The sequence below is a fragment of the Lontra canadensis genome, unplaced genomic scaffold (genome assembly GCF_010015895.1).
Source record: "Lontra canadensis isolate GAN:19392208 unplaced genomic scaffold, GSC_riverotter_1.0 scaffold91, whole genome shotgun sequence".
Classification (NCBI taxonomy): domain Eukaryota; kingdom Metazoa; phylum Chordata; class Mammalia; order Carnivora; family Mustelidae; genus Lontra; species Lontra canadensis.
Window position 1 is genome coordinate 6,508,350 of NW_022631085.1, and position 13,101 is coordinate 6,521,450.

A 13,101-nucleotide genomic window follows, 5' to 3' on the forward strand; every position below is an offset into this window, starting at 1 on the left:
AACATGGGCTCGAAACTTACTACCATTTAGGTCAAAAATTGATAATATTAGGAATACAGGAGCATGTGCGAAAGTCAGTGGAAGGGGGCACGTTGAAACCTGGCGCTCCCCGAATTTCCAGAAGAAACGGCTGTGTATGTCCTAGGCAGTCGCTGTTAGTGCCTCAGGGCTGCTCTAACAGCGTTGCCCAAATGGGGTGTCCGAAGCACCATTTCTCTTGCACAGCTCTGGAGGTTTGAAGTCCCAAATTAAGGTGTTGGCAGGGCTGGTTCTTGGGAGGTGAGGAGGGGGCACTGTTGCATGCTTCCCTCCCCTCTCCTGGTGGCCTTGGGTGTTCCTTGGCCTCTAGCATCTTCTTCCTATGTCTTTGCATTGTCTTCCTCCGTCTGGGTCCAAACTGCCTGTTTTCAGAAGGATATGAAAAGGTATAGAACCAAGTGTCCCATCCAAATGATAGCCCACGTGGTTATTAAAGTAAATTAGGGTTAACTTACTTCCCTAGTGGCAGGAACCACTTCTCAAGAATGTTTTCATCCCTGCCGAAAGTTCTGTGGGTCAGGACAGGTCTAGAATTAAAAACTCTCCCTGCCACACCTCCCCAGAGCCCACTGTCAGGTTTTCGTGTGTGAGTCTTCTCAGAGAGACCTTCTCCGCAGTGGAATTCCCAGAGCAAAGGGCACTTGCATTTTTCTCTTAGAAGCTACTTCTGAAGCTTCACACCAGAGGTCCCTGGTTGGGACTCAGCGGGGCCATTGAGGTCCCCGCCATTGTGCTTAAGTTTTGTGTCTGTCGGTCTGCCCTGCTGGGGAGAGGCTTGAGACCTTCTGTCTGGTGTTCAACCTGGTCTGGATAAAAACAGCGGTTTTAGCCTTGCTCCCACCAAACAGGACATCTGGGCACCAGTGGCATTGGGTCTGGCCTGTCCACCTTGGTCTCTGGGGGCTTCTCAGGTCTGGATTGCGACTCTGTGGCTGGGGCTGGGATTTGGTTGCACAAACAGGCTCTCCTCTCCCAGATCTGCTTCCTTCCCCGGGGGTGGGGAGAACACCAAGCATCAGGGGAGAGCGCCTTCTCCTAAAGTCCCAGCTGCCTGACTCCTGAGGCTACAGATCAATGCCAAACTCCCAGGAGCCCGCCAGCCTCCCAGGGCAGGGTCGTTTGCCAAATACACAAGTGCTAATTGCCTCCACTTCCCTGCAGACCTCCCGGCTGTCCCCCAGAGGGCTGTCTGCAGCCTGCAAACACTGGCTTGTAGAAAACCTCCAGTTTCAGCTGCCCCAGATGCAATGGTAACAGCCAGGGTCTGGAACTTTCCAAAGCCTGTTCTCAGGCAGTCTTGAGTTGCCTTGGGCTCGGAGGCCCTCCTTCAGTCCTCTCAGCAAGCCCGTAGGAGATGAGGGCACCCAGGCAGAGGACTTGTCTGCGGGGCTTAAGAATGGCGTGGAGGAGCGCGTGGCCTTGAGGGCTTGCTCCCGCTGTGCAGGGATCGGACATCCCGAAGTCCCAGGCTGCCCCAGGAGCCCCAGTTTCCCTTCGACCCAGCTCCCTGTGGCTAGTGAACTCTTCATCCGCTAAGGGTCCCGGTTTGGATGAAATACTCCCCAGTCGTCCTATTCGCGGGCCGCACTTGGCTAACGCCAGGCAGCCTCTGTGATCACAACATAAAATTATCACCGAGACCCCCCCCTTGAAGAGAGAAGCAGGGCAGAGTGGAGAGCCTCCATCTGTTTTTGGGAAGAGCAAGAGGGAGCCTCTAAGTGTATGCCTCTGTGCACACGTGTGCCTGAGCTCACGCACGTGTACACACACACACACACACACACACACACACACCCGAGTCACCTAGGTCTTCCCTTCCCCTGGTGGGGAGAAAACCAAATGTCAGGGAGACTGCCTTCCCCACCGAGCCTCAATTTTCTCAAGAATGCACGAAAAGCCAGGCACAGGGGCGGCCATGGAGGGAGATGGGGAGACGAAGGAGGGGATCAAAACCTGTATTTTTCAGTGTCTTTCTTTTTTTTTTTTTTTTTCTTTAGCTATTAGTCTGCACTGCTGACCTACAATGTCCCAGGTACTGGGAAGACAGCTCAGTGAAGGAGACACACTTTTCTCCTCTTGGAGCTTACACTGTGATGGGAGAGCCAGTAAATGAACTAAATAAGCAAATTGTACAGTGATAACCGGATATATGTGCTGTAGGAAAAGGGAATCATTGAGCTGGGCACAGGGGTCTGAAGTTACGTGAGAAGAAGAGTCTGGGGCTTGGTTTCAGTTTTAAACAGGATGGGAAAGTAAGCCTGATGGAGAGGATAACTCTTAGCTGAGACATGAAGGATGTGCAGAAGAGAGCCATGGAGTTCTCTGGGGGAAGGGACTCTGGGTAAAGGGTGCAGCATGTGCAAAGGTCCTGAGGTGAGAATGTGCCTGGAGTGTTAATAGCATAGCACACAGGCTCATGTGTTTGGTGCAGAATAGGAGAGGGGACAGAGAGGTGGGGGGACAGATCACGTAAGGCCTTGCCACCGAGGAATCAGAAGAGAGCAAATCATGACTGTCAAGAAACAAAGGCAGAAATGGGATTTCGAGAGCGCTTAAAATAGCAGACAGTCTGGGAATGGTGAGTTCAGTTTTACACCTTTGGGGTGAGCAGGTCAGCTGGCAGTCAGCACAGAGGTCTGTGGGATTGGTCTACACTTGGCAGTGACCATCAGGAATAATGGTTGTAGTTGCTTGTGGGTTTTTCAGAAAGTCTCAAGCACGGTGATGTGTAGAGTGTGTTTTGGACTCTGTGTGTGTCCTGCCTGCCAGTGTCCTCCCACAAGCAGTCCCTTTGGCCAGGTCTGCGCTGCTGACTTCTAGAGAAAGTCTCACCCTTGTTGGTCTTTGCAAGGACCCTTAGGTAAATGGGAGTGTGTGATCCTACATGCCTCAAAGGCGTTGCTCTGGTGGAAAGGGTGGGGGACAGACATCAGGGCACAGGGCGGGAGTCAGGACAGCCAGGACGAGGACGCTGTGATGACACAGGGGCTGATGGCCAGGGCTTGAGCCGGGGGAGTGGTGGAGGTGGCCCAAGTGGTCAGATCCCAGAATATTCTGCAGGGAGAGCGGACCTAGAGCTGACTGCTGAGAGAGAGAGAGAGAGAGAGAGAGAGAGAGAGAGAGAGAGAGGAGTCCTTTACATTTACATCTGAACTTACAACAGGGACTACCTACTTTGGAAAAGGGCAAGATGAAGAAATTGGAGAAGAACCAGCCAAGAAGGCCATAGGCTAAGCTCGGTCCTCTGTCCTGTCTCAGTTCTTACGGGCAAAGCCAGCCCTGCTGGCCAAGTACCACCCCCATCTCCGGCCGAGCCACTCCCCACCCCCCCCACCCCCCCACCCAGGTGATGCTGGGGCCTTTGCAGGGCCGGAGCGACCTGTGGCCAGCAGCTGGCGGTGAGGCCCAGCGGTTTGAGGCCCAGCTGGAGGGGAAGCTGGTGACGGCAGGCAGCCCTGTGGCCCTCCTGGCGAACCTCAGCCGGCAGGCCGGCCGCAAGTTGGCCTTCTCCGTGTCACTGAGCAACCTGCTGAGCGACGAGGCCCACCTGTCAGGTAGGAAGAGGGACCCCCTCCTGCCACTCCCTCCCTTCAGCAGGCCAGGCTACGGGAGCTGGAGGGCTGAGGAGCTCACGTGGGATCCCCGTCCCCTCCCCCGGCCAGTATTAACATCCCACCCCAGGGAAAACCTGGTCTGCACATGTGCTCACTGCTTTCCGCCGGTCCCCGAGCACTGACTGCCCTCCAGGAGCCACAGAACAGCAGCGTTTGGACCATTTTGATTCTGGCCTGTGTTACACCATGCGTAAAATACACACTTTGCGTCGGGACCCAAGTTGCCCGGGGCACGGTTTAAACCTTGAACCCCTGGCCTGGCCTGGGCATGGCCGGTCTGGCAGATCCCTGCCCTGAGAGCAGAGCAGGGATGCGGCCCCCAGCTACGCTCTGTCTGGGATGTTCTGGGAGATTCTGAGGGAACGATGTCAGGGGCTGGGGTGCTGGCCGCCCAGTGTGGGCACTTCGGGAATTGTCCCGGGCCCTGCTCTCCCTGTGTGATTGGGCTGGATGTCCACGGAGCAGGAGCGAGATTTACCAGATGGCCTAGAAGGCACTGTCACTTCCCTTCTGTTTTATCCTTATTTTGTTCTACTTAAACATTTTGGCTGAACCCACCAAAGTGACTTTCGGGCAACCCACCATTGCCGCCCAGTAACGTGATGAGCGCTTGGACACCAGGGTTCCTCAGCAGAGATGCAGGCATAGGTTCTGCTGGGAAACCCGCCCCCCCCCCCCCACTCCTGGGTCCCCTGGACGGTTCCCATTTCCTTGGCTTGCCCAGAGCTGGGGTGTGGTGTCAGTCCCAGGCTATGGGCTGTGGCCGCACCACACCTGCCCCTCTCACTGCCTGCCCCTCCCTCCCCAAACCTGCACACAGTGCGGCTCGAGAGGAAGGCAGAGGACGGGCTGCAGGTGGTGGCCGTGGGCAGCGAGCTCTCTGTGCCCGGTGTGGTGGCACTGCACCTGGTGGGCCTACTGCGGACACACCGCGGCCTCTGGACCAGCTCCCTGAGGATTAAGTACGGCCTCCTGGGTACGGCGCCGCATGCTGGGCTGGGGGGAGGTGGGAGGTGGCAGAACCCACATTGTATCCTGGGGCTCCCGCTCTGAGGGCTCAGGTGCCACCTTGTCACCTGGTTTGGCCCTCACCGCACTGTCCCGTAGCCCCTGAGCACCGGCCAGTTTAAAAAACAAACCAAAACAGTGTGTGTGTTTGGGGGCCATAAGCCTGTCTTTTAAAACCTCTCTAGCCATAGGTTTCAATGGGCGACATGAAGCGGAGTGCATCAGAGCAGGGGCCGGGGGTGGCTGAGACTGGGCTGGCCGCTCCTCATCCTGGAATGGGGGGGGGGGAGGGCTGGCGGAGGATGGGCAGGTATCTCTGGTCACCCTGCACAGGTCAGGCAAGGCAGCTGGCCCATGAGTGCAGCACCAGCCAGAAGCTGCGGGCACAGAGTGGCTCACAGGCGACCTACGAGCTGGAGCTGGACCATGAGCTCCACTGCACGCAGACCCCAGTCCTCAGCCACAAGGTGGGTGCCCTGGCTGGCCGGGGGTCTGGAGAGAGCCCGCAGCTCGTCCTCACGGAGAGGGGTTTGCTCAAGGTCATGTACAGGAACGGGGCTAGAATTGGAGCTTTGGTCTCAGGCTCCTGTGCCTTGGTTCTTTTGGTCTTTACTGAACACCTGAAGTGTGTCTAACATTCAGGGGAGAGCTGTGCACACAGCAGCACTAGGTCTGTGCCGTCCCATTGCTGGGCAGGGGCCCAGAGAGAGACAGACCAGACCAAAAGAGCCATAAGTGACATGGGTGATAGCGCAGAGACTGAGCAAGTGGGACAATGGGGAAGGCTTCTTTAAGGATTGCAACAGTTCCATTCCTATGGAAGCATGCTGCAGGCAGAGGGTGTGGCAAGTGCAAAGGTCCTGGGACAGGAAAGAGAAATGGAACGATGGGACCTAGCAGTTCACCAGAGTGGCTGGCAGCGTCAGCAAAAGGGAGAAGCAGGCAGCTGTGCCTTTGTTAATTTCCTTAGTTCACATTTGCCTCTCCCGCTGCATTCTAGCCCCTGTGAGTGCGAGGTCTTCTCGATTCTTTATGCTTGGGTATCTGACGTCCAGTGCTGGGCATCATACTTGGTACTCAGGGAAAATGTGCTCAGGGAAGGAATAAATGAATGAACCTGTATTGCTTGACCTGTGGTTTGGAGATAGGAGAGGAAAGCCAAATGCTGAGTGTAAAAGCCTTGTCCACTCAGAGTCTATCTGGGGAGCCAGAGGCTGCCATGGGAGAGTCCGGGGTAGAGGACCATGGGGTTGGAGCCATTTTCCCATGGCAGCTGGCTCTTTCAGACACTTCATGGGGCAGGCACCAGGGTGAGGCCCACCAGCCACTCGCCTCAGGCTTAGCATTTAAGGGTTACTGACAACACAGGAGGGTGCACCAGATTCGGATGCCCTGTCTTGCCAAATAAAAATCAACACAAAGACCATTCTCCTCCTACAGAACTGTCTTCCCAGAGAAGCAAGCCTGCCTTCCCCAGGGTGGGCAGCTGTGAGGAGGCCCGGGGATGGACAGACAAGGCTTTCTTGGGGCTCTCCCTGGTGGGGTGTGTTCCCAGGTTCAGGTGCGGCATGAGGAGGGCGTGGGCTCCCTGCACTCCCAGTTGGAGGCGAGCTACGGCGTGCGTTGGAACCAGAGCAGCGGTAAGAGGCAGCTTCGCATCAGCCAGACCTTCCAGAACAACTCGGGTCCGGCCCTGAGCAATTACTTTGTGGAGGTGAGCCCAACTCCGGCAGAACATGAACTTGCCCCCACCCCCTCCCCGCTGGGAGTCTAACATTTGCAAGGTGGGGGTGGGGTGGGGTGTTCAGCTGCAAGGATATTTGCCATCAGCTGCCTGCCAGGGGACTTGGGAAGCACAGATCTGTAAGTGCATTTGGGAAATGGCTTCGTTTTCAGGTTTCAGCTGAGGGTTCTCTGTTCCTGGTAAGTAACATAAACATGAGTGCTTAGCCACCACACAGTCAATGTGCTGCTGTAAGGCATGCACTTAGTGTGTTTCTTTTTAAATTGTTCCATATCTTTTTTTTTTTTTTTTTCAAATTGCAATAAACTAGATACAACATAAAATTGACTGTTCCTGCCATCTTTAGGCATACGGTTCAGTGTCATTAGTTAAATTCACAGTGCTGGGCTGCCATCACCGGCATCCGTCCCCAAAACTTGTTCATCTTGAACACGTGAGCCTCTGTCCCCGTTCAATCAGAACTGCTCACTCCCCACTCCCCCCATGTTTGTTATTTTCTGTCATTTTAGAGGGTAGCTGTGCTGAGAGGCATTTGGGGGTACCCCGTTGTGGTTTTGATACTGAGTGATGCTGAGATCTTTTCTGCGCCCTTGTCAGCCATTGGTTTGTCCTCTTGGGAGAAATGTCTGTTTAAGTCCTTGGCCCTTTTTTGAAACAGATTGTTTGCTTTGTTGCTACTGAGTTGCAAGAGTTCTTGATACATATGGATATTAACTTCTAATCAGATACATAGTCTGCAAACACATTCTCCCATTTTACCCATTGCCTTTTCCACCTGTCGACAGCGTCCTTTGATCCCCCCCCCAAATTTTATGTGTGCATTTGGTCGGATTGATCTTTTTATTTTTGTGGCCTGGGTTTCGAGTGTCCTAGCTAAGAAATCCTTCCACATACAATGTTCTAGTTTTTCCCCTTTGCTTTCTTCTCAACGTCTTCTAGTTTCAGCTGTTAACATTTAGGTCTCTGATGCATTTTGAATTAATTTTTGTGTGTGGCGTAAGGTAAGTGTCCAGCTACATTCTCTCGCCTGGGGATAACCCCTGGTCCCAGCCGCGTGTGCTGGACAGGCTGTGCTTGCCCCTGTGGAGTGTGCATGCCATGTTTGTGGGAAAATCACTTGAGGACAGATGTGTGAGTTGATTTTGGGGCACCCCGTTCTATCTCGTGAGTCTGTATGTCTGTCTGTATGTCCCTGCCGTACTGTTTTGATTACTGTAGCTTTGTGAGAACTCCAACTTTCCGCTGCTTTTTCAAGATTGTTTGGGCTGTTTGGGGTCCCTTGAGATCTCATATGAATTTCAAGATGGATTTTTCTGTTTCTGCCACACACACGAAAATACCGTTCCAATTTTGATAGGGGTAGAGTTCAACTATAGGTTGCTCTGGGGAGTATTGCCATCTTACCAATATTTAGTCTGTCTGTCTGCGAACACAGGATGTCTTTCTCTGTATTTGTGTCTTCTCTAATTTCTTCCAGCAACATTTTGTAATTTCCAGCTTGCGCCATCTTTCTATATTTTTTTTTTCCCCTACCTTTGCATTACCCTTTCCGGGGACAGCTTTTTTTTGTATTGGCTTTGAAAGAAAATTAGAATTTTGACTTAATTGGTAGTTTTTTCTATAATCGCAGTACGTGTTATGTTACTATTCTAAATCATGAAATTTTCTTTTTTTTTTTTTTAAGATTTTATTTATTTATTGGACAGACAGAGATCACAAATAGGCAGAGAGGCAGGCAGAGAGAAAGGGGGAAGCAGGCTCCCCACTGAGCGGAGAGCCCGATGGGGGGGTCAATCCCAGGACCCTGGGATCATGACCTGAGCCACCCAGGCACCCAATCATGAAAATTTCTTATTCCTGGAAAGCATCTGGTCCCAAAGGTTTTAGGGAAGAGATTAAAGACTGCTTGTTTCTGCAAGCCCTCTCAAGTGTGGCAGACACCACGCTAGCTTCTGGGGAGACACGTGTGAGATACTGTTTACCCTTAAGAAGGTGACAGGGAACAGAAGAGGGAAGGGCAGAGTGGGCAGTGATGAGCCATTTGTTAAGGCCAGACTATGTTTACAGATACGTTGTTTGTATTATTTCGTTTAACCCCTACGAAGTAACTAACCACTATCCTCATTCTGCTGAGGATAAATTGTGTAAACAGACTCGTCTGAGGTCTCACAGCTACTGTGTGGCAAGATTGGAATTGAAACTTCAGTAGGTCTCAGTGCCCACCTTAGGCTCTTAACCTCTCGGCTGGGCTGGATTGTGCCAGAATTAATTGACTAAAAAATAATTTACTCAATGATTAGTCAAGACGAGAAAAGACTTCCCCGTTTATTCTATGAGGCCGGTATCATCCTGATGCTGACACCAGACCAAGACATGAGAAAAGAAAAACTAAAGACCTCTTCTAAATAAAGATACAAAATCCTCAAGAAAACACTACCAAACTGAATTCAGCAATGTAGAAATAGAATTACACAATGTGACCAAATGGGGTTTATCCCCCGAATTCAAGGTTGGTTTCACATTTGAAAATCAGTCAAGGTGTAATCCGCCATATTCATGGACTGATGGAGACCACATGATCGTCTGAATAGAAGCAGAAAAAGTATTTGGCAACACCCCATACCCTTTCATGATAAAAACACCCCATAGAGTAGCAATGGAAGAGCACGTCCTCACACTGATAAAGACCAACTATGAAAAAACCATGGCCAATGTCATACTTCATGGTGAAAGGCAAAATGCTTTTCCTCTAAGATCAGGAAGAAGAACATCTGCTCTCCCCACCTCTATTCAACATGGTCCTGGAGGTTTTAGCTAGGGCAGTTAGGTGAGAAAAAGAAATACAATGCATCCAGATTGGAAAGGAAGAAGGACTATTTCTGCTTACAGATGACCTTGTATGTGGAAGGCCCTGATGAATCCGCAAAAAGATCTATTAGAGCTGATAAACGAGTTCCTCAAAATTGTAGCAGACAAGATAAATACACAAAAGTCAGATGTCTCTCTCTACACTAGCAACAAAATCTGTAAAAATGAAATTAAGAGAAGAATTCCATTTGCAACAGTGTCAAGAAAGGATAAACACTTCAGCATAAGTGTAACAAAAGAATGTAACCTTAATACTCTGAAAACCACAAGACATTGTTGAAAGAAATTAAGGCAAACTGAAATAAATGGGAAGGCATCCCAGGTTCTTGGATCGTAAAACGAATGTTAAGATGGCAGCATTTCCCAAATTCACCTAAGTTTCGCTAGTCCCTATCTGTCCCCATCAAAACGATTTGATCTTTTTTGGCTGACATTAACAAGGTGATCCTAAAATCCATATGGAATTGCAAGGGACACAGAATAGCTCAAACTACCTTGAAAAAGTAGAACAGTTGGAGAACTCATTCTTTCCAATTTCAAAATTGACTACAAAGCTCTGATAATTAAGACAGTATGGTAGTGGTATAAGGATAGACCTAGAGACCAATGAAGTACAATTAGGACTCCTGAAATAAACCCTTATATTCACAGTTAGTTGATTTTGGACAAGGCTGCCAAGACCATCGAAGAGGGGAAAGAACAATCTTTTCTCCAATGAGCGCTGGTACCACCGGATTTCCATGTGCGAAAGAATGAAGTTGGACCCTTACCTAATACAAGATATATAAAACCTAATGCAAACCAGATTGGAGAGACCTAAACTGAAAAACCATAAAACTTAACTTGGAAGAAAACTTAAAAGTGAATCTTTACAACCTTAGAATAGGCGAGGGTTCCTGAGCTATGACACTAAAAGTGTATTAAACAACAACAAAAACAGATACACTGGGCTTCGTTAAAAGTCAAAAAGTTTGTGCTTCCAAAGATTTCATCACAAAAGAGAAGTGACCCACAGAATGGAAGAAGACATCTACAAGTTAATGACGGGTAAGGGATTCCCCCCGCCAAATATATAGGCAACTCAACAAGAAAAAGGATTTGGGGGGAAAAAAAAAAAAAGATAGGTATCTCTTTACAGAGGGTAGACACACAGCCAATAAGCATATGAAAACATGCTCAACATGATTAGGGAAATCAAAATCACAGGGAGATACTAGTACAAACCCACAAGCAAGGCTAAAAACGAAAAAGACGAGGTGTTGGTGAGAATATGGAGATGTGAGCACTCTCGTATACTGGTTAAGATCATAAAATGGCAGGACGACGATATGGAAAAACAGTTTGGTGTATCTTTAAAAATGTTAAGAATGGAGTTAGCATATGACGTAACCGTTCTACTCCTAGGTCCTCGAGAGAATTCAAAACCTATATTCACACAAATCTGTATGGATTATTTATAGAGTGTTATTTGTAAGAGGCAAAAAGGAGGAACATCGCAAAGTGTTCTCAACAATGAATGGATGGGGCACCTGGGTTAAGTGGTTAAGCCTCTGCCTTCAGCTCAGGTCGTGATCCCAGGATCCTGGGATCGAGCCCCGCATCGGGCTCTCTGCTCAGCAGGGAGCCTGCTTCCCCCTCTCTCTCTGCCTCCCTCTCTGCCAACTTGTGATCTCTGTCAAGTAAATAAATAAAATCTTAAAAAAAAATAGTGAATGGATAAATAAAATGATTTATCCATATATAGAATATTGTTCAGCAATAAAAAGGAATAAAGTGCTGATACACACTAGAATATATTCCCGTGTGAATCTTGAAATCATCATGGTAAGTGAAAGGAACCAGACACAAAAGGCCACGTGTTATCTGATGCCAATTATATGAAATGTCCAGAATGGGCAAATCCTTAGAACCAGAAAGTAGATTCGTGGTTTCCAGGGACAACAGGGACCAACTGCGGATGGGTGCAGGGCTTCTCTGGGAGTGGGCTGGGCAGCTCCTGATAACCGGGGAACTCAGCCCAACCCCTGGCTGTCGTGGTGAGCCAGTGGAATGTTCTAGGTTGGGAGTAGACTGGTCTGATGAGGATCTCGAGCCATGCCTCTTCTCCAGTTTGTGCTGCAGGTGCCTGACAGGCAGGTGAGTTACCGAATGCAGCTGTATCACTCAAGCCTTCGCCAGCCACACGTGGAGAGCAACACACACCTGAAGATGCAGTACAATGGGCGGCTGCCCCTCGTGGCAGGTTTGCAGTGGAAGGACACGTCTCGCGCTACCCTGTGGAAGTGGGAAGGTGAGTGTCCTCTAGGGGAGACTCTTGGGCTAGCAGTTAAGATCTGTGGTCCCCAGGGCCTTTGCTCAGGCTGTGCCCATTACCTGGAATAACCTTTCCTTTGTGTTGGTCTGGCCGTCAAGACTCAGACCTTCCATGTGTCCTGTGACACAGTTCTATCCTGACAGCTTAGCCTCATTGACAGAGCTCTGCGTTCCAGCCCTTTGCCTGATTTTCTAGCCTTCTCTTATCCCACTTTACCTGTTGCCTATTATCTGCAGCCCCACTGGCTTCTTTCCCATTCCTCCAAACATACCGCAGTGCCTTTGCAATTGCTGTCTTTTCTCCCTGGAATACTCTCTCACTTAAAAAAAAAAAATGGACTTGCCATAGTTTATCCTTGAATTAATTTTATTTTTCTTGCAGTAATACGTAGTTTGAAAAGTAAAGTAGAAACTATGAGTTGGTAATTCTTGAAGGGGGTGAGTATTATGTAGGGGTTCATCATGTTATGTTCTGTACTCATGTGCATACCTGAAATAATTCTTTAAAAGTTTTTTTTAAAGCTAGCATATAACAAATACAGTAATCTCCTGTTTCATGTCTTCCTATCCCAAGTTTTGCCTAAAATAGCAACCACTGTAAACTGTTAGCTCTTTGGTTCTTAAAATACTGTAATTATATTGTTATTTCTTGATTGTTCTTCTTTAGGCATTCTCAATATATTTCTAACCAGAGAGGATGAGAATTTAACTGTTAAACCAGCCTTTTTCACATAACTATTTCCCTTCATCCCCCTTATGAGAGTTGGTCAGTGAACAGTCAATGTTACTTAATTGTGACTGTATAAATGTCCTTCATAGCTGAGATACATGGTATACTAAGATTCTAACTTTATGTTTTTCCTGGAGTTATAATTGTCTTTTCCCCATTTGACTAATTTTCTAGTTTCCTCTTTATAATTATTCCCTGAAGTTTTAGTGTAAGTACAAAACTTTTTCCAGGTGGTCAGACACATCAGATTATGTATCAGCTTGAATTAGTTCCTGTATCTTTCTTGGAGACCTTCTTCCTGGATCCTCTGTCTTTCGTTTCCGATGTAGACCAGTTGCACAGCTTTGATTCTGGGTCATCCCTTCCCCGTCATCCTGGGAATTCCTTCCACTTCCCTGGGGCACTGTCCTGTTTCTTGCACTCGTGTCATCTCGTGTCATCTTCTTTCTTGGTTTACCCTTTTGTTTTGATCGAGCACATCTTCTAGTAGCTTCCTGAGAGAAGTGTGTTAGTTTCCTAGGGCTGCCTTACCAAAGGACCACAAACTGAGTGGCTTAAAACAACAGTATTATATTCTCTCAGCAGTTCCAGAGATTAGAATTCTGAGTTCAAGGTGTTGTCAGGGCCATGCTCCCTCTGTTACCTGGATAGAATTCTTCCCTGCCTTTTCCTAGCTCCTGATGGAGGCCGTTGCTACTTGGAGTTCTTCGGCTTATAATGACATGGCTCTCATCTCTGTCTCTGTTGTCATATGGCTTTCTCATGGGGGGTGTGTGTGTGTGTGT

General features: G+C 49.0%; 1 protein-coding gene across 1 annotated transcript in view; it reads left to right on the plus strand.

Annotated features, from left to right (window-relative positions):
- The window catches only part of LOC116854440, a 122,040-nt gene that overhangs the window by 40,260 nt on the left and 68,679 nt on the right, over nucleotides 1–13,101 (plus strand). The window contains 5 exon segments of the mRNA XM_032836300.1: nucleotides 3,407–3,593; nucleotides 4,474–4,629; nucleotides 4,995–5,128; nucleotides 6,217–6,375; nucleotides 11,383–11,563. Of these exon segments, the coding sequence (XP_032692191.1) occupies nucleotides 3,407–3,593; nucleotides 4,474–4,629; nucleotides 4,995–5,128; nucleotides 6,217–6,375; nucleotides 11,383–11,563 (817 nt within the window).